Consider the following 18,336-nt stretch of genomic DNA (forward strand, 5'->3'; position numbering starts at 1 on the left):
CAGATGCAATGTTTATATTTTCTATTGGAAAAATAAACTTTCCCCCATAACATTATAAGTATGAGTGTAACGATTTACTATTTTTATGTTGTACATATAATTTTAAAGAGCAAGAACTTGAGCAAGTGCAAGTGAGGGTCAGTAGATGAAGGAAGGAATAGTGACTTTTTTTTCTATTTTTTTTACTGTTTTTGTGGTGTGGTCTTGGCCCAAATAGGGGCTGTGTTATTATAATTAATAAACTGATTATTAATTGTACCTGGTAACGCACTCAGTTGCTGATTCATCATCAAAGGACACCCATGATTACATTATTTTTGCATTAAAAAGTGATTATTCAATTAATAAAATACATTAATACAACAGACATTTAGATATATAATTTTTGTATTGCTGTTAGTTACTGTTTGAAAAAAAATACAGTGCAGTTAATTTACTTCAGATTTGTAAAGGGCTAATTCCAAAAATTGCAAAGGCAGATTTGACTTTTATTTATTTATCGCAAACGTATGTTTAGTTTACCACGAGACAACATCAATCAGACAATTTCCAAAATTAAATAAAGTCGGTAACATCCAAAAGAGGTGGGATTAAATCCCCACATTTTGTACCGTGGCAGTCATCTGTAATGTCTTCATAGAAGTAACTTGGTTTACGTTTCTCAAACAGAAACTTCCGTATTTGTCACTGACTTCCTGGCTTTTTTTTTTCTTTTTTTTTACAGCTGGTCTTTGGGACATCCACGATTTTGCATTTTAATTTTTTTATCATAACACGTTAGTTGCAGCAAAAAACTCGACAAAAAAAGAAAAGATAATCTATCAATTGTTGGATGTCCAAACCTAAAGTAAGTGACGTGTATCCGTTCTGTAGTTTATTCTCGTTATCTTGATAGTTGTTTACATACACTATTATAAATGTCTTTGTTTGAGAGTGACCTAGTATTTTTTTTAAAATTGGTATAATTAAACAACTATGGTTTAATTTAGTTTGATAGCTTTAATTTCAATTTATGGATATGTTATCTATTTTGTACTCGAGTTTGAAAACTCGTGCCAGCAAACTATTTATCTCAAGCCTGGGGGGCTGTTAAAATAACGCCTAGTAATACATCGAAACGCATTTTGGAATTTATATATATATATATATATATATATATATATATATATATATATATATATATATATATATATATATATAGTGAGGGTGCAAGTTCTTGTTTTTCTAATTGCAAAAAAAATCAATTCAGTATCTACTGAATTTATTGAGACAATTCATGCAAGTAGAAATCCAGCTTTAATTCAGTAGTTCGGGACAAACACCAATCACAAAATGTTTTAGTACAAATATTTATTGTGGAGAATGCGGAGTATGCGATTTTACAGAGAAGTATGTTGTACATACACAGTCATTTGGCATCAAACCTAACTTGGTTTGAGGGTTCGCTGCCTGGCCGACTGGACGAGCCTGAGACCCCCATTGATAAAACATAGAAATTGTTATTAAGAAAGGTGGAGATGGGGAGGTGGTGGGTTACGATGAAATCAAAACGCAACTGAGAGATAAGTGAAGAGGGTATTTATAGTGCTAACAATTTAATTAGCTAATGTGTAAATTGAATGATTCAATTTGGTGATGCAGAGATTGGTGTCTGACCCTCCTCCCGAACTTTAATTATAAATTTCATTAATACTAAGCACATCCAGTTCTCATATTACAGTATATTCATGCTAATTACATAGCCCATGTGCCTAAAAGTTTTATGCAATTATTAGTAACATATACAGTGTATACCAGGTACATTTAATTGTATACCTGATAATTGCACACAATTGTTCATATAATGTTCCATATAATTGCATATTCTGATTAAATGCATACAACTGCTTGTGTATTTTCATAAGAAATGTGCTTCTCTTGTTTTAAGTTAACAGGAATATGCAATTATCCGGTATGCAATCAAGAAAAACACTGTGCTTTTTTTTTTTTTCAGAAATGGAAAACCTCTGGTCTGGGGTGCATTATGTCTGTATGCCCCAGCCCCCTAGACATGAAAGACAAATACAACAAAATTAATACTGTATAAAGTTTGTATAATATCCTGTACAGTAGACCCTTAAATTAATGTGATACAGCAATCTGAAATTTCTTTCTATCAGATGGTTTGTATCAGAGATGTTTATTATTATTATTATTATTATTATTATTATTATTATTATTATTTCCCTCGCATTGAAACCATTGGTCCCCTCTATCTTTTAACAGTTCCTTCAGATAAAGACAAGTAAACCACTTTTCTTTTTTTTCCAGGTTAATATTTATTTGGGATGGTTGGCCTTGGAAATAGTCGTCGAGGGGGGCGTTCTCCTCCAATCCTAATTGGTGCTTTAATCGCTAGTCTAGTTGTTCTGGGTTTTAACTACTGGATTTCTAACTCTCGAAACATTGAACTTCAGGTAACATTTACGTTTTATGACATTCCCTGTTTGTTACAATTCATTATCCGTTAATATTTGGGGGCGCTTGTGGGAAGATCTGCTCATTAAAATCTTTTGCCTTTTACAGTTAAAATGTATTGGTTATATTTAATGTTTTGTTTTTTGCCTTTCCCTTCTGTGTTTTAAATACAGTTTTAGGGTTCTCAGTAACTGTGTAACACAAAAGGCAATTTATTTAACAGTCATGTCTCTGCCATTTTTTTTTTTTCAGACTCGGGTATATGAACTGGAATCAAAGGTGCGTCGAGCAGCAGCAGAGAGAAGTGCTGTTGAACTGAAGAAGAATGAGTTCCACGGGCAGCTGGAGAAGCAGAAAGAGCAGATCAATAGAATAGAGTCTCTGCATGAAGAGCAGCTGGAGAAAGCTCACAAATCCTGGAAGGATGACAAGGTATGGCACAGGACCTAAAATTAACTTTTTGATGAACCAGCTACTTTGACTAGTGGATGGAAAAATTCACCAGCCACTCAGACTTTTTACCAGCCAAAATAATTTTTGACCATTCACTGAAAACACCTTTACATGCGTTGCGGCGTCTGTTTGACATATTCAATAATGGAACAAAAAAATGTTTAAAGCAAGCAACATTCATTAGAACAATATCAGTAATGTAACTGTGCAAATAACTTCTGAAAATCTAATTCAGAAATAAAAAAATGTCTTACAACTATTGGGTGCACCAACAACTTCAGCAAATCTAATTCAGGAAAAAAAAAAGTCTTCTGGCGGTACACCATGTACAGGGCTGTGTTTCTTTATTATTGTTTGTTTTTGTAATTTGTAGCTTTGAAGTTTAATTAGTAAATGATATTTACATTATAGTCATTCACAAGAAGTATAATAACTAAAATAAATATTAAGTAAAAGTAGAAACAATAATTCATAATCAACCAAAATACACCATGTTTCCACTGTAGGACTAATATCTAATATATAATGCCCCCTAAACTGTAATATTGCCATTTGCTACACTAAATCACTCAATCTCCTCTTCAGACTCATCTCCAAGACAGACAATCTCCTCTTGTTTGTTTTGTGTTTCCATGCTGATTTCATCACTACACTTTCTGCCATCCATACATTCTGGTCTCCTGCACCAAAGGCTAGCAACATGCCACAGCTCAATTGCTGGGTTTGGGTCAAACTCCTATCTTTATACAAGCTGAACCATGAGCAAGTCTGAGAGAGTATCACACTTCAGACTCAACCGCCAATCACTTTTCACTTGCTTCATTATATTGAAGCCTCGTTCGCATTCAGCTGTGGAGGCTGGCAGGCACAGGACGAGATCCACCAGGTCAAGGAGGGAGGAGCACTGGTGATCTCTGTGCATCCTGTGCACAGGCCAGGAGAGCTTCTCCAGAGCCTCTGGTGTTAATGTCGCTTGCTGGTAGATCCTGGACTTCAGAACAGTCTGTTGATCAGGGATCTCATCTACATTGACACCAGAGGAGGTCAATATTGGCCTGAAGTTCTTTTCTTCACAAATGGACAGATTTTGATTTATTTTTCAGGACTGAGAGTGTCTACTTGCATTTAATGACAACCTGGATTTTTTTTTAGCATGGTGTGATTGTACCACATCGCAGTGTGAGTTTTCAGTTTCCAAAAATGTGTGTGTGTTTTTTTTTTTTTTAATTATTATTTATCCAAGCCAACTTACAGAGACAAGGGTGTGTGAACTATGCATCAGCTGCAGAGTCACAACAACTTTTCACCTGAAAGACGGAGCACAAGTTAAGTGACTTGCTCAGGGTCACAAGGTGAATCAGCCGGAATTCCGGGGACCCGGGACCTACTGGTTACAAGTCATTTTCTTTAACCACTGGACCATTGTATTACTTGTATTGTAACACTTGAAATGTATTTGCTTACGATTGTAAGTCGCCCTGGATAAGGGCGTCTGCTAAGAAATAAATAATAATAATAATAATAAAAGAAGGGAAATATAATTAAAAAAAAATTTAAAGGTTGAGTGGTTTATTAAATGTTTAACCAGAGAGTCCCTGTTTTAATAGTATCCTGCATTGATTTTAAAGTTTACTTTATTTTAAACATACTGGAATTCATAAATGTACTAAGAATTAATCCATGCCAGACATAGTTTGAGAAGACATATGTTTTAATTGATTTGCTCTTTTTCTAAATTAAATCATTCAAACTGCAGTAGCAGTTGGAGTGGGAAATAAACACAAAACGTTGCCCTCTACTTTAAGTTTATTGTCGGCTCTCTTTAATTGTGTATGTTGCAATGCCAAACTGGCTGGAACATCTGACCATTTTGAGTGGGTAAATTACAGAACAGCTCAGTGAAAGAAAAATACTTGAATCTTTTATGATACATCAATTCTTAGAATAGGTAAACTGCACTCCCTTTTTGATTGTGGGTTACACAGCAGTTTAACACAAGGGATTTTGCTGTAAACCTTCTGTGAACCTTTGCTAGTTTTGTTAGATCAGATTTTTTAGTCGTCTTTTACTTCTTGTATGTATCAATAAGGGGGCTGTTTTTTCATTGGCTGACTATCCGAACAATCCTTTTTATAGTCATTATCAGCTAAAGTGTAGTAACAATGCGAGGCACATGGCTTGCCCATCAACAGTTCCTGGAATCAGGAAAAGATAATACAGTAGAACCCCAGAGTTACGAACACCAAAGTTATGAACTGACCGGTCTACCGAACACCCCACATTCAACCGGAAGTACGCAATCACTCACCCATGAGTGCAGTGCAACCACATAGGCGCTCCTATAAGTGGCATGCTAGGCATGGAGAAGGCAAAATTACTGAACCAACAAATGTATCCAGAAAGGTGAGGCTGATTTAAAGCAAGTACTGGACAGGCACTTTTACTAGGAACATTTTAGTTTTAAACAAAGCACAGCTTTTTTTTCAAGCCAAAGGAGGCAAGCTGCACGAATGCATTTTGCTTAAAACAAACACAACGTTAACCCAGGTTTTCATGAACGTTTAAATCTGTTTATGCTACAGTTACGATTTCAATGGTCATTTTAAATGTAGCCTTTTTTCTGTGTGTAGAACTGTTTTAAAGACTTTAGAATCATAACGATATGAGTATTGTATTACTGTGCTGTATCTTTCTATTATTCGCCAGATTTAGGGTGTGGGTAGCAGGTGTGCACATTTAATAAAACCATTGAAAATTCAGATTTCAGAGTTACGAACATTTTAGACTTCCGAACAACCTCCATTCCCAAGGGGTTCGTAACTGAGGTTCTACTGTAGTACCGCATTTAAATGAGAGATAAGTTACCTATCCAAAATGGTGACAGAACCAGGATCCTTGGCACTTAAGATTAAATGATATTGCTTATTAATCTCTTACAAAAAGGTTGGAATGAATGAAAAATGTCTTTTTTTTAATGTTCTGTGTAATCTTTTTAATTTAGGCATTACTGCAACTCAACATCTCTTTAAGTACAGCTTCTCTTCAAAAAATGAAAGGTAAGATCAGAAATGAAACTTAGTACAGTAAATTTGAAAAAATAAGTAGTGTTTGTTACATTACATATTGGAAAGCAGACAAATTAAACTGAATGACTAACCATAACCTAAGATGTATTATTATTATTATGTTATTTTTATTTTAGTTTAGTATATGCAGGGTAAAAACACTCAAGGGTTTGGGCTTGTGAATACTGCTGTAAAACACTAATTTAAATGAGCATTTAGGACCTGATTGGATAAAAACAAAGTGTTAAGAGGACTGGACAGCACTGACACATACAGGCAGCTGGTGTCTCCACACTGTATGGTCATCTGTCAAAGTGTGTCTGTCTGAAACACACATTTAGGGCACTTCCAGCAGTTGGCTGTAGTGTAAGGCATTTAATACAAATCTGTAACCTCATCTCCTAATGTTTTGTATACCTACCTATGGAAGACATGTCTATGGTGTAAGAGGAATGCAGGTATTTACTATAAACTGTTGCTCCTCTCAACAGATGAATATAATAAAATGCTGAAGGACAATGGGAAGTTACAGAAGGAGCTTCAGGAATGTCAAAGAAACCAGAGCAGCCTTCATAAAAAGTTGACATATGATATGTAAGTTTCTACAGCTGATGCAGTTATTATTGCTCAACAGCAACGTAGATCACAGGGATGTTTTCATAACCCACGCTGAAGGCGAATCACAGTAGTGTGTAGTTGCCTGTCTGATTATTTAGTAGTAAACTATTTAGCACTGGTTTTTGTGCACACTGTTAATGTGTCTGATGAAAACATTTTTCTGTGAACCCGCTGTAATTCATGTATATCATGTATATGCCAGCAGCACTATGGACTTCATTGTAAAACTGCACTCAGTGGGTTCATTCAGAGCTTGGATTACTGCACAGCAAAATTAAAACACCACTGTAGTTCACAGAGAAAGATATGACCTACAGTATTGCCTACTTTTGCAACACTGTGTATGTAACAATTAATAGGTGCATGTCTTGGATATATGTCTATTAAATTGTTCTTTCTTTCTTTGGCCTGGAAATCCATCTTCCATAACGTTATCTGGTCAGCATTCGTTTTTAGCACAAAGTAATTTAGTAAACTTTACATTGAATGCTGTATTCACTACACTTATTGTTTATTATGAGAGTAATATGTTTTAGCAATTATTTTTTATAGCTTGTCCTATGATTTTCTCTGATTTCCTGGTCACTAGGGAGACACATTGACATGTGGCTCAGACACAGTCGCTGAGTCACGTGTTAATAAAGTTTGTAATTCAGTGGGTTTTGCACACCTGCCTAAATATGTTACTGTTTGTTTTTAGGACCCAGTGCAATGCTCAGATTACAGAACTGAAGGAACAATATGAAGAAAGGTTTTTAGCACTCTCAGAAGGGATGCAGCAAAAGGCAGATACTGCAGACAGTAAAACAGAAACTACAATGGTAATAAAACCAGTCAATTAAGAAGGGGGGGGGGGGGGGGCAATTGCAGTGAAACTTTATCAAGGAAATAACAGCTACTGCATATCCTACAGAAATATGCAGACGTTTCAGTGGCATTAATGGTGTACAGACTGTTCTTGTAAGTGTGGTGCACTCTTTTGTAGTGAACTTTTTTTTTTTTAGTGACCCTTCATTACCAGTGTTTTTTTCGAAGCCCTACATTTTACCCTTTATAATTTATAAAGACTGAATGGGAGTTTATTCAGGTTCAGGAAACGACCATAATGCCTTTTTAATTCAGCTTAAGAATGTGATGATTAAATACTGCAATAGGGATGTGTGGCAGGAATGGCTGAGACGTGACGTCAGGCAGAAGCAGGAAGGTAAACAAACCAGTACTGCAGATTAAAGTAAGTGACGCGGCGCGCCGTTTTTATTAACAAAAATAAATAAAATATTCAAACAAAAACATTGTGCTCACCGAGCAAAATAAAAGGTGTAAACAAAACAAATCACGCACACAAAATAAACAATAAATGATCCAGGTCAGGCTGGGCAGTAGCCTTCACTGATCCTGGAATTATGTTACAGTCTTGTTTTCACTCTCTCGTTCCTCTCGCTCTCTCCGCTCCTAAAACACCCCACCACGAGCTGGAGAGCTGCAGGCTTTTTATATTCAAGTAACCATCTCCCGATTAGCAACAAAATTAATCACTTAATTAATTCTGGAGATGGCCACCTTCTGCACGAGTTTACTAAAATACTGTGTGGATGGGGCTTCCCATCCACGCTACTAAATAATAACAAACAAAACGGCTATGCCGTCCTAAATACATAAACAAAACAATAACTAAATACAGAAATAATAACAGAACACACGGCACCTCGCCGTCATGAAAATAATAAATCATAATAAACAAACACAAAACAATAATCTGCACAGGGGCGGAGGGGAACCCCGTTCTAAAATAAAATAAACAAATAAATACGTACAGGGCTCTCTACCGCCCTGCTACAGGATGCTATTGCAGTATTTAAGTCCTCGTTGTCTCCCATAATGTGGTTCTGTTCATGTAACCTTTATCTCTGCAACACACACTGTCGCCTGCACATATGCAGACATATGCAAAGCTGTATCATTTAATTTATTTGAAACCTTTTTAATAAGATCAGCAGAATATGTATACATATTAATGTCATCTATGATTTCAATTCAGGCAGCTTTTAATTTAATTGCTAAACAATTTGCAGTTAAAATTGCTCAATTAAGTCCTCTTGTAAAATGAATTTCTCAAGTATAATTTATAATTTAACTTATATTTTATTAAATGCTGTTGCTAAGGAAACCCCTTGAATCTTTAGTTTGCTTCTGTACTACCAGAGGAAAATTAAGTCGCTTAAGGTTGTATGTACTTGAGTTCATGTCAATGCCCTAACTTAATATTTTCATTTTTTGTCAAGGCAAAACTATTGGTTCCTACTACAGAAAAAGGAAAAGTGGAAGTAAATGAAAATAAAGACCCAGTAAAAAATGAACTGGTACTAGCAACCAGCAATCAAGGTCCCAGCCAGTCTGCTAATGACCAAAAAAAAGAAACAGCAACTCAAAAAGCAAAAAACACTGAACTGGAAACCAATGAGATTCCAAAAGACACGGGTAAGACGATTATTGTGACCACTACACTATGATTATTTTTTAACTTTATTTTACATTTGGTTTGTTTTCAAAACCTCTTTTCTTCTGTTAGAAACTAATATACGATTATCTATTTAAATGGCTTTTCAAATCTATTTAAAGGCTCATATTAAATGTATGCATTTTTAAACAAGGAATTGCAAGTTATTTTGTGGCCCGAATAATAAAAAGCATGAATAAGGCTACATTCACACTGAGTCCGTTTCAAACTGACTCTGTCTGGTTCGTTTAGTTTGCTTGCTGTTCACACTTATCTGTGAGCAAAGGGACCGAGTTTGTTTGGATGTGAACTAAAGTTAGTTTTTTTTGGTCCTTTTCCCTTTTTTTTTCAGGACCGAATATGTTTGTGTTCACAATGCAGTTTTCAAGTGAACTTGGTTTGTTTATATGGCTTGTGAACCGGATGTTTTACAATATCTGCAAGGTATATTGAAAGGTTGCAGATGAATTGCTCCGGTTTTAATATAGCTAATTAATGCATGTATGGAATGCCTACATTAGGAGAATAATGCAGTTTACGCAATTCTGCATGGTCCTCCTAATGTCGGCATTTTAAGAGAAGATTGAATATATTTGACTATTTTTGTGAGTTTATCCAGTTCAGCTTGAATTTTTCTGTCAGGGCTTCAGACTGTTTCTCCCACTATCTAGATTTCACAGTGAAAAACTGGGCCTTTTTTTTTTTCAATTCACAACTCTGAAGCCATTAAAATAACTATGTAATAACACAATAATAGTTTAAAAATTAAACATCGGGTGATTTTATTGCAGATCATAGCAACTTATTGTTTTCTTTTATATTGTCATATAGTCAACACATGTTAAATGTACAAAAAGCCAGATTTAAAAAATAGATCAGCTATTACCATTTAAATATATATTGTACACATAATCAGAATGATCTACACAAATAATGCATATAATTTTTTTTTTTTTTTTTTTGAATGGTGCTAACAAAATCTAATGCATTACTCTGCTATTAACTTGTAGAGAACACTGATGCAGTTTTGTACTTCATGAAAAAAATTAAAAAATACAATCGCAAAACCAGGACGATCAGCAATTTTACTGTTTCTGACTGGAATAACAAATTAAGGCTGAAACTGTGACAATCCCAGTTTTCATTATTTTTATTATTTATTTATTAGCAGACGCCCTTACCCAGGGCGACTTACAATTGTTACAAGATATCACATTAGTTTTATATACAATTGCCCATTTTTACAGTTGTGTTTTTACTGGAGCAATCTAGGTAAAGTACCTTGCTCAAGGGTATAGCAGTAGTGTTCCCCATCTGGGATTGAACCCACGACCCTCTGGTCAAGAGTCCAGAGCCCTAACCACTACTCCACACTGCTGCTCTGTCTTATAAATCTAATGTAGTTCCCAAAGACATTTTAGTTTTTTTGCTCTACTTTTTTTCCTCAGAATATGCTAAACTACGTGCAAAATGTTTACTTCAGAGTCAGGTTACCTTGTTTAGTTTGTTTCCTATGTTAAAGGACAGAGTCCAGCAATTGTTCACATTGATGTTTAGCAAGCGAACCTGTCTCGGGGGACTCGTTGTGGTTCGTTTCCTAAGCGGACTTTGTTGTTCACACTTCACGCCAAAGGTACCGAACCGTATGGAGTGTGGACAAATGGACCCAGTGTGAACGTACCCTAAGATACAATTGCCCCTAGAGGTGTTATCTGAATTGATTGAATAACAGTAATAGTTAATATTGTAATGGACGATAGAACAGTATGATGGTACTTCTACAAATAAGCAATGATACCCAACACAGCAGGCATTACCTGCTAGATAGTGGACTGCTTCCCAAGCAGTCAGACAGTAATTAGTATTTTTAGGACTGTCAGTATTTAACCCCCAACAAGTCATTCCCTTTCACCTTAAACGACTGTAGCAGAGAGTACACTATTAACTGCATAGATTTCCTGGTTTAACTGTTTAAGGTGAAGCTCAGCCACTGGTGATGCATGAAAAAGCTCAAATTGAGGAAGACCAGTCAAAGCTGAAAGGCTCTGAGACTCCAGCGGTGAAGGATGTGGTGCTGCGAGAGGCTGAAGAAGAAAAGAAGGGAGGCGAGCTGAAGGATGTAGTGCTGCAGGACGCTGAAGAAGAAAAGAATGGAGACAAGCTGGAGTCGGAGGTGCCGACAAAGAGCGTGATCAAGAATGAGGCCCAAGACCTTGAGAAAGGCGTTGATGTCAATGTCTCAGAAGAGAAGGAGGAAGAAGAACTTAATCACAATGGAATGGAGGTCTTTGATGACTCACCGAACCGAGACAACCATGATGAAGGTCAGTTAATGAAAGTCTTTTAGTCTTTTTGTCCTTTTGTGTGTGTGTTGGTTTACATGCATCAGTGTGTACAATGTGTGTTTTAGTTTCTTTAGAATACACTATTATAGGTAATAATAAGATTTCAAGGTTTATAAAAGTGAACTACATTTTTATTTTATTGTCAAATGTTGCTTTGAAGCTTTGTTCTATTTTGGTGTTTATTTGTATGTAACTTGACTGTAACAGGCTGCTGAAGTTGTTTTCTGGCTCCCCTGGCAAGGTGAAGATGTGGAACACTCATATATAGGGTTTGGGTAACATTCCATGAAGAAAATATTTACATGTAAAAGTATGATTTTGTCTGAAAACATAATTTGTTAATATGGGGTTAAAAAATCTGCACAGCATCAAGAAAAATATAAAGATAGGCTAAGGTATATATATTTATTTATTTGTAAAATTCACTCCACTTACAAAATGATTCCCATAAAATGTTGTCTATGAACGCTATTACACCATTCTGTAACATTTTGTGTTAGGATGTTTGGAAGGCAAGTAAGGTCAGATCCCCAGGTCACTTACAAAGATAGTGAGAAACCTCTGACCTCACACAATACGAGACTGTCCCTCTTTTATTGTGTTTTCAAGAAAGAAGGCGATTCAGTGATCTTCAATATTAGTGCTGGGACGAACATGGAATTCTCATGTTCGGATATCAGTTCAAAATTGAGACAAGTATTCCAATAATCGTTCTTTTGCAAATTTTAATCTCTGCCATTGTAAGCAACACTGTATTAAAGTTTGTTGTTTTTTGTGTTTTTTTTTTTTAAAATCCCAGAAGTAATAATAGCTTGTGGCCTTACTTTAACCTAGTGAATTAACTACAAAAACAAGATACCATGCAGTAGTTTACAGTTAAATAATGAAAAAAAATCTTGTATTTCAGGTAAAAACAGTATATAAAGTAGACAGTATAATGCCTGCCGTTGTTGTGTCTTTGCAATAAACAAAGTGGTCACACATTTTCATAAAGTAATAAACAACTACAAATAAGATAAAATGGAAAACGTGGCGTTGTACAAAGAAAGAAACAACAATATTTACTCAGTTTTACTTCTCTTTTATTACATTACACGTAACAAAAAATACATGACATAAAAGAAAAACAAACGCTTGGGGTACGTACCTGATCTGTATCATATGGCAGTGTAATTAATGTCTGGCGGACACAGACACTAATTCTTTGCCTTTTGAATAGATGTAAAAAATGTATAAAATATTCTGATATTTGATCCAGCAATACAAAATACACATTTTGGTCTAGTACGTTTGTTAGAGTAGCTGGTTGCCAAGGAGCTTCTGCATGATTAATTGAATAAGGAGAGTGGGGGAAGGCACAGACTCCGCTTCTCTGCCCACAATTGTAATTTCAAGGAGAATTGCTAATTTAGTCCTATTTGCAATGTTAATTTTGGTTGCAAGGAAATTTGGAGGACGGAGTGTCTCAATTGGTAAAACCAAACAATATGTATTTTTTTTTTTTTTTTAGGACTCATCTGTGACACTAGTAGGAAAAAACAATAGGAGCCTGTTAATTTTCAAGTCTTGAAGTCTAATGGAAGTCCTGCATTATAACACCTTTAGAACAAAACCCTCTTTTGTGATTTACTTTCTGTAACATAGACCAATACAGTAGTCCCCCGTTAATCTGTGCATATTGGGACCGATTTGAGCCAGATTTAGTGAAAAACATGGATTAGCCAAAATTGAATTTACTGTTTGGGAAATCCCTGAGCTATTAATTGAAAACTCGAAAAATACAATAATACAAATAAAATATAACGTCCCAACAACGGTCAAAATATACTGTACATAATCAGCATTGTTCAGAGGCAGAGAGAGCTGGTTAAAAAAAAAAAGAGTCACTGATCTTGCTCTGTCTTTAATTGTCATAACTGCTCTATATTCAGACTGCCAGGCTAATTGGTCATAAATCTGCTTTCTGCTCGTTTGTCACTGGTTTCAGTAACTATAATGCATTGGCTTGCACTATACTGTACTCAATTTAATGGAATTAAGTTCAATTTTGACCTTCAGTTTCCGCACAGATACGCCGATTTCCACACTAATAAAGCGTGTGAACACCTGCTTCCGCATAGATCAGATGATTTCGGCACTAATAGATTTTGATGATGTACTGTGTTAAACTGCACAGGTTATCGAAACACGGATTAACAGGAGTCTACTGTAGTTTACTACATAGTTTCTTCTCCAATGTAACAAGCTGGGAAATAGAAACATTACCCATTACCTGTAGGGCAATTTGCAGCTGGTTCCACATTCCCAAAATAAGCATTGCAAAAGCACTTTTGTCTTCTTTGAATCTGTTATAGGTAACAAAAACAACGAAGGTAACCTTAGACTTGAGCTGGAGAAGTACAGTGAAGGAGCTGATTACAATGGAGATGATGACAACGTGGGGGAATTTGAGGCAGACAAACAGGCAGAGCTTGCAGAGAACACAGGTAATTTAAAAGAAAAAAAAGCTTTGAGCTATTTTTTTTTGTATCCCTTACCCAGAATGCATTTACTATACTGCATCCTGTTTTAACTTTTAGATTGATTTTTATGAGTTCAGGAACTTGTTTAAGCACTACAAGACGCTATTATAAGAGATCAACCAAGACATGCCATTATTCACAATCATGCATACCCTGTTAGGGTTTTTTAATCCTTTCAGTGATCCTGTGTATTTTTCCCCACATCACTGGGGACTGCATTAAACAACAGAAAACAAGTAAGGGATCAGCTTATTTTAGCATCAATTTCAACACTTCTAAAATATTTATCTGTAATTGAAATGACACACATAAAAAATGACCTTCCAAAAAAAAAAAAAAGGATTATAACTTTGCAATTGCATGGCTTTTCAAACATGCAAGTTGAATTGCGTTGGCTACATTTGTCGTCTTTAATAATTAGATTGTCAGTGGAATTGTAGAATTATTCAACAGGAAGATGATATCACAAATGTCATAAAATATAGATTTAAAAGAATGTCGGAATATTTAAATAATAAAAATGGCCAACCACAATACTTTTCTAACCTATGTTGTGTTTTAATTTAAGCAGACACAGATCAGAAAAACATGGTGGATTTAGACCAAGGGCAGTATGAGGATGAAGAGATGGAGACTGAAGGCTATCAAATGCATTAAAAATGTTTGGTTGCAGTGTCCATGCAAATGGTTGTGGTAGGCTTTATACAAACATGGATTTGCGAGGGCTTTTTTATAATAACATTTAAAGAAAGTGTAAACAAAAAAGTTGCAAAGGTTAAAACTAAATGAATTTTCTGAAGAACAATGTAAATTGGACAGGGTTATGAAGTAAACTGGAGATTTTGTTTATTTGTTTTGCACTTTGTACACAGCAATATGTATATACATTTTGATATGTAAGCCACACTACAAAAGTACTATTGCCATGAATTGTTGGTCCCAAGGGAAGGCATACAGTGGTGAAATCGGATCAAATAATGTTTCCCAGTTGGTTTGTTACAAATGTCTAATTCAGTTTCATTGCAGAATGTATGTTCCACGTGCTTTAAAAAAAAAAAAAAAAAAAAACATTTTAAAGAGCTTTTCTGTATACGTTAAGGAATGTACAGAAACATTTTTTAAATTATGTACTTAGTTTGGAATGCTTCAATAATGCGAATACATTGATTAAGCCTTCTACTTGTGACTTCTGTGTAAGAATGTTTCATTTTTCTACGTATCTTATGCATTACTGTTTCATAGTTATAGGTGAATGCTTAAATGTGACCTTGGAATCAGTAAATAACGCTATTAATATGAAGACCGTAATAATTATGTTTTAATTCTTGCCTTTTCAGCGTATCAGACTCTTCCAATGTGTTAGATCTGCATATAGGTCCAGGAAAGATAACTCCACTCAAGACAGATCAGTAAATCATTTTCATACAGTCTTTAATTACTTACCTAAGGTTTATTTTATTTTTTTAATCTATAGTTAATCTGTGTTGAAAAGGTTGATTGTTTCATTTGTCTTTGCCATATTTCTTACAAATAAAATCTACCATTTAAAAAATATATAAATATTTTTTGTGATTTGTGTACATTATACAATGATGTACAAATTGGAATTGCATATAAGTGAGTTATATTTGGCTTAATATCATATACAACCAGTTAAAATGGTTAAATATAAAATGAAACTCTCCAAGTAATAACATTCCAAATTAGGTGGGTGTTTACAACATCAGAAAGGTACTGAACAGTACAAACAAAATGCCCGCGGCTAGGTGGCTCACTAGGTTAATTCACTACCCTCTCTTGCCTGCCACCATATGGACACTGACAGTCTTAGCTTGAGTGTTGCAGGACTGAATAGCAGGGGGTGTTCAGTCCAGGACTGGGTTGTGCTCAGAGCTTTGAGGTGAAGCTCTCATGACACCAGCTGGCACAGTGCAAGACAGTAGTCCTTCCATGACAACTAAAGTATGAGAATCTGAAAAAAACAAACATTCTTCCACATAAATCAATATCCTATGTACACATTATGGTTGTGGATTATGGTGATGTAGATTTGTTTTATTTTGGTATTAGTGAATTAAAGTTGCATGTGCAAATTAAACACTCCAAGGAAATCCAGCTTTTATTTTATAAAAAAAAAAAAAAAAAGTTATACTGCAGTTGTCCACACAGTACACAACACATGATTAAACATGCCTTTTGTATCTGAAGAAACACCAGTACCATTCACCCTTGAAACGGTGTACTGTTAATACTTTGCCCAGTGAAGTTGTGTTATTAAGGATATGCCTAAACCCACCAACAAACACCAAACAGTAAAATACAGAATTTTGACAAAAACAAAATACAGGTACACTCCACTTATAATGGATCCTGTTAGAACAGAGTTCCGTTTACAACGTATTGAGGAGGCATGTCCCTGCCAAACAACATGGGTTTTAATGGGGAATTACTCTGGTTAAAACAGACTAGTTTATAACGTATATACTGTTTTGTAACGGTCACCCTACACAGTTGATAGGCAACTGTACTGTCCTCCCTTAGGAGATACTACTGGCCAAATAATTAAAACTAAATAAGTCAGTAAGGGTGACTGACAGTAAAACAGGGTCGTCACAATGCGTCAATTTAACTACACAACACTGGTTTATTCCAAGGAACACAAAGCTTGACAAAAAGAATAAGACTAAACAATGACAGAAGAAAACAACTCAATTAGGGACAGAGTGACAAGGAAGAGAATAAAGTGCAAACAAACCCAGGAAAACAGATTATAAATGAAGATACACAGCAGAGCTTAAGAATATAACCACAACAATTTAACAATTACTGACACGGAGGATGATTAATATACGGAATGAATAAACAATGCAACACAAAATATAAATCAACAAAATAGTAATGAAGTCCCAAAAAGTAACAAAAGAAAAAAAACAAACACGATGACACAGTCAATGGAAAGAGCTCACCAAACCGGTATGGAAGTCCAGTTAATTAATTGGGATGAATGTGAACGATGATGTAGAGGTCTTCAGGAGATGAAAAACATTGAGAGCGATGAAATGGATGTTTGATGAAAACTGAGGTTGCAAACAGTCCAGAACAGATGCACAAAAACATACAACCACACACTCCAGCAAAAAACACAAAAGAAACTACCCCACCTAATTAAGCAAAAAACAGTAACTAGACAATAAACTAAAGCAGCAGACAAAAAGAAAAACAAAGGCTAAAGAATAATATCTAGCTAACAGTATAAAGATTAGGTTTTCAAAAGGTAGACAGACTCTCACACCAAGGTGCTAGCTACAGGAAAAAAACACACTCTCAACCCCCCACAATTAGAGAAATAAGAGACAGGTGAAGATTGACTGTGTGAGAGGATTGGTGGATGAAATTTTGAATGGACCAATGGGGTGAAAGAAAGAAAGAAATGGATACTGGGAAATGTAGTTTTTTTAGGTTGGCCTGACCAGGCTACTGCCTTTACTTAAAGAGACAGGTGAGTGAAAATTACACCCACATATGTAGCAACAGTGCTACATAATCCCCCCCCCAGTTACCACCGGCTTCCTCTGCAGTCAGAGCCCTCCACTCATCCGCCTCTTCGAAGTGACCAGGCTCCCCAGCCCCCTCATAGTTCTCAGTGTCACTGTGCTCTGGCACCTTGGAATAAACCAGTGTTGTGTAGTTAAATTGACGCATTGTGACGACCCTGTTTTACTGTCAGTCACCCTTACTGACTTATTTAGTTTTAATTATTTGGCCAGTAGTATCTCCTAAGGGAGGACAGTACAGTTGCCTATCAACTGTGTAGGGTGACCGTTACAGTTTAATCCGTACGGTTTTCCTGTTCCACAGGCAGATATTTTGCACAAGTAAGGTAAATCCTGGACAGTAAATACCGTCACAGCGGCATTTGTGATGTCAGGCAGGAAAACTATTTACTTTTATTCTTCTATGTTATTGTTGGCACAGCCATTGTACAGCTTGAAGGTATAACATATACAACTTTAATTACATTTAGCGAAAATATAAATCCATACATTGGTACTACTTATTACACTGAACGGCACGGGCATGTTTTGTAAAAAAAATAATAAACTCCCGTTCTTTGGCAGTTAAGCTTTTTTGTATTGTTGATATTTACCGGTATTTATGTATAAAATTTACATTTTTTTAACATTTATGTCTACAGAGAGTAAAATATTTAAGGTACTTATGTTCGCAGTTACATACAGCATTTTAAATTGCGTTTACTACGTACTTTGTTTATAAAGTACTGATTTCCATTGTCCCTTGGAGTCCTTTATAAGTGGAGTGCACCTGTATTTATTTTCAATTATTATTATTTATTTTTTGGAATTGCTGGTGACAGCATT

At 35.4% G+C, this 18,336-nt stretch overlaps 1 protein-coding gene across 2 annotated transcripts; it reads left to right on the forward strand.

Annotated features, from left to right (window-relative positions):
• Window positions 1-597: 597 nt before the first annotated feature.
• Window positions 598-15,034, forward strand: LOC117408623 (Golgi membrane protein 1-like). Of its 2 annotated transcripts, none has more exons than XM_034013786.3 (10): window positions 598-847; window positions 2,311-2,456; window positions 2,710-2,889; window positions 5,912-5,966; window positions 6,467-6,569; window positions 7,294-7,414; window positions 8,876-9,071; window positions 11,067-11,414; window positions 13,790-13,921; window positions 14,526-15,034. In XM_034013786.3, the coding sequence occupies exons 2-10, from the start codon at window positions 2,328-2,330 to the stop codon at window positions 14,612-14,614; spliced, it is 1,353 nt and encodes a 450-aa protein (XP_033869677.3). In that variant the 5' UTR covers window positions 598-847; window positions 2,311-2,327; the 3' UTR covers window positions 14,615-15,034. The 2 variants fall into 2 exon arrangements, with proteins under 2 accessions (XP_033869677.3, XP_033869678.3); XM_034013787.3 differs by having other exon boundaries at window positions 14,529-15,034.
• The last annotated feature ends 3,302 nt before the right edge of the window (window positions 15,035-18,336 follow it).

This window comes from Acipenser ruthenus, chromosome 2, assembly GCF_902713425.1.
Source record: "Acipenser ruthenus chromosome 2, fAciRut3.2 maternal haplotype, whole genome shotgun sequence".
Classification (NCBI taxonomy): domain Eukaryota; kingdom Metazoa; phylum Chordata; class Actinopteri; order Acipenseriformes; family Acipenseridae; genus Acipenser; species Acipenser ruthenus.

What these genes read in the sequence shown, in the direction of transcription:
- LOC117408623 (XM_034013786.3), top strand. Translation starts at nt 2,328, where the DNA reads ATGGTTGGCCTTGGAAATAGTCGTCGAGGGGGGCGTTCTCCTCCAATC. An exon ending in TTCTCTTCAAAAAATGAAAG is followed by an intron (nt 5,967 to 6,466) that starts GTAAGATCAGAA and finishes TCCTCTCAACAG; the next exon opens with ATGAATATAATAAAATGCTG. An exon ending in CCGAGACAACCATGATGAAG is followed by an intron (nt 11,415 to 13,789) that starts GTCAGTTAATGA and finishes AATCTGTTATAG; the next exon opens with GTAACAAAAACAACGAAGGT.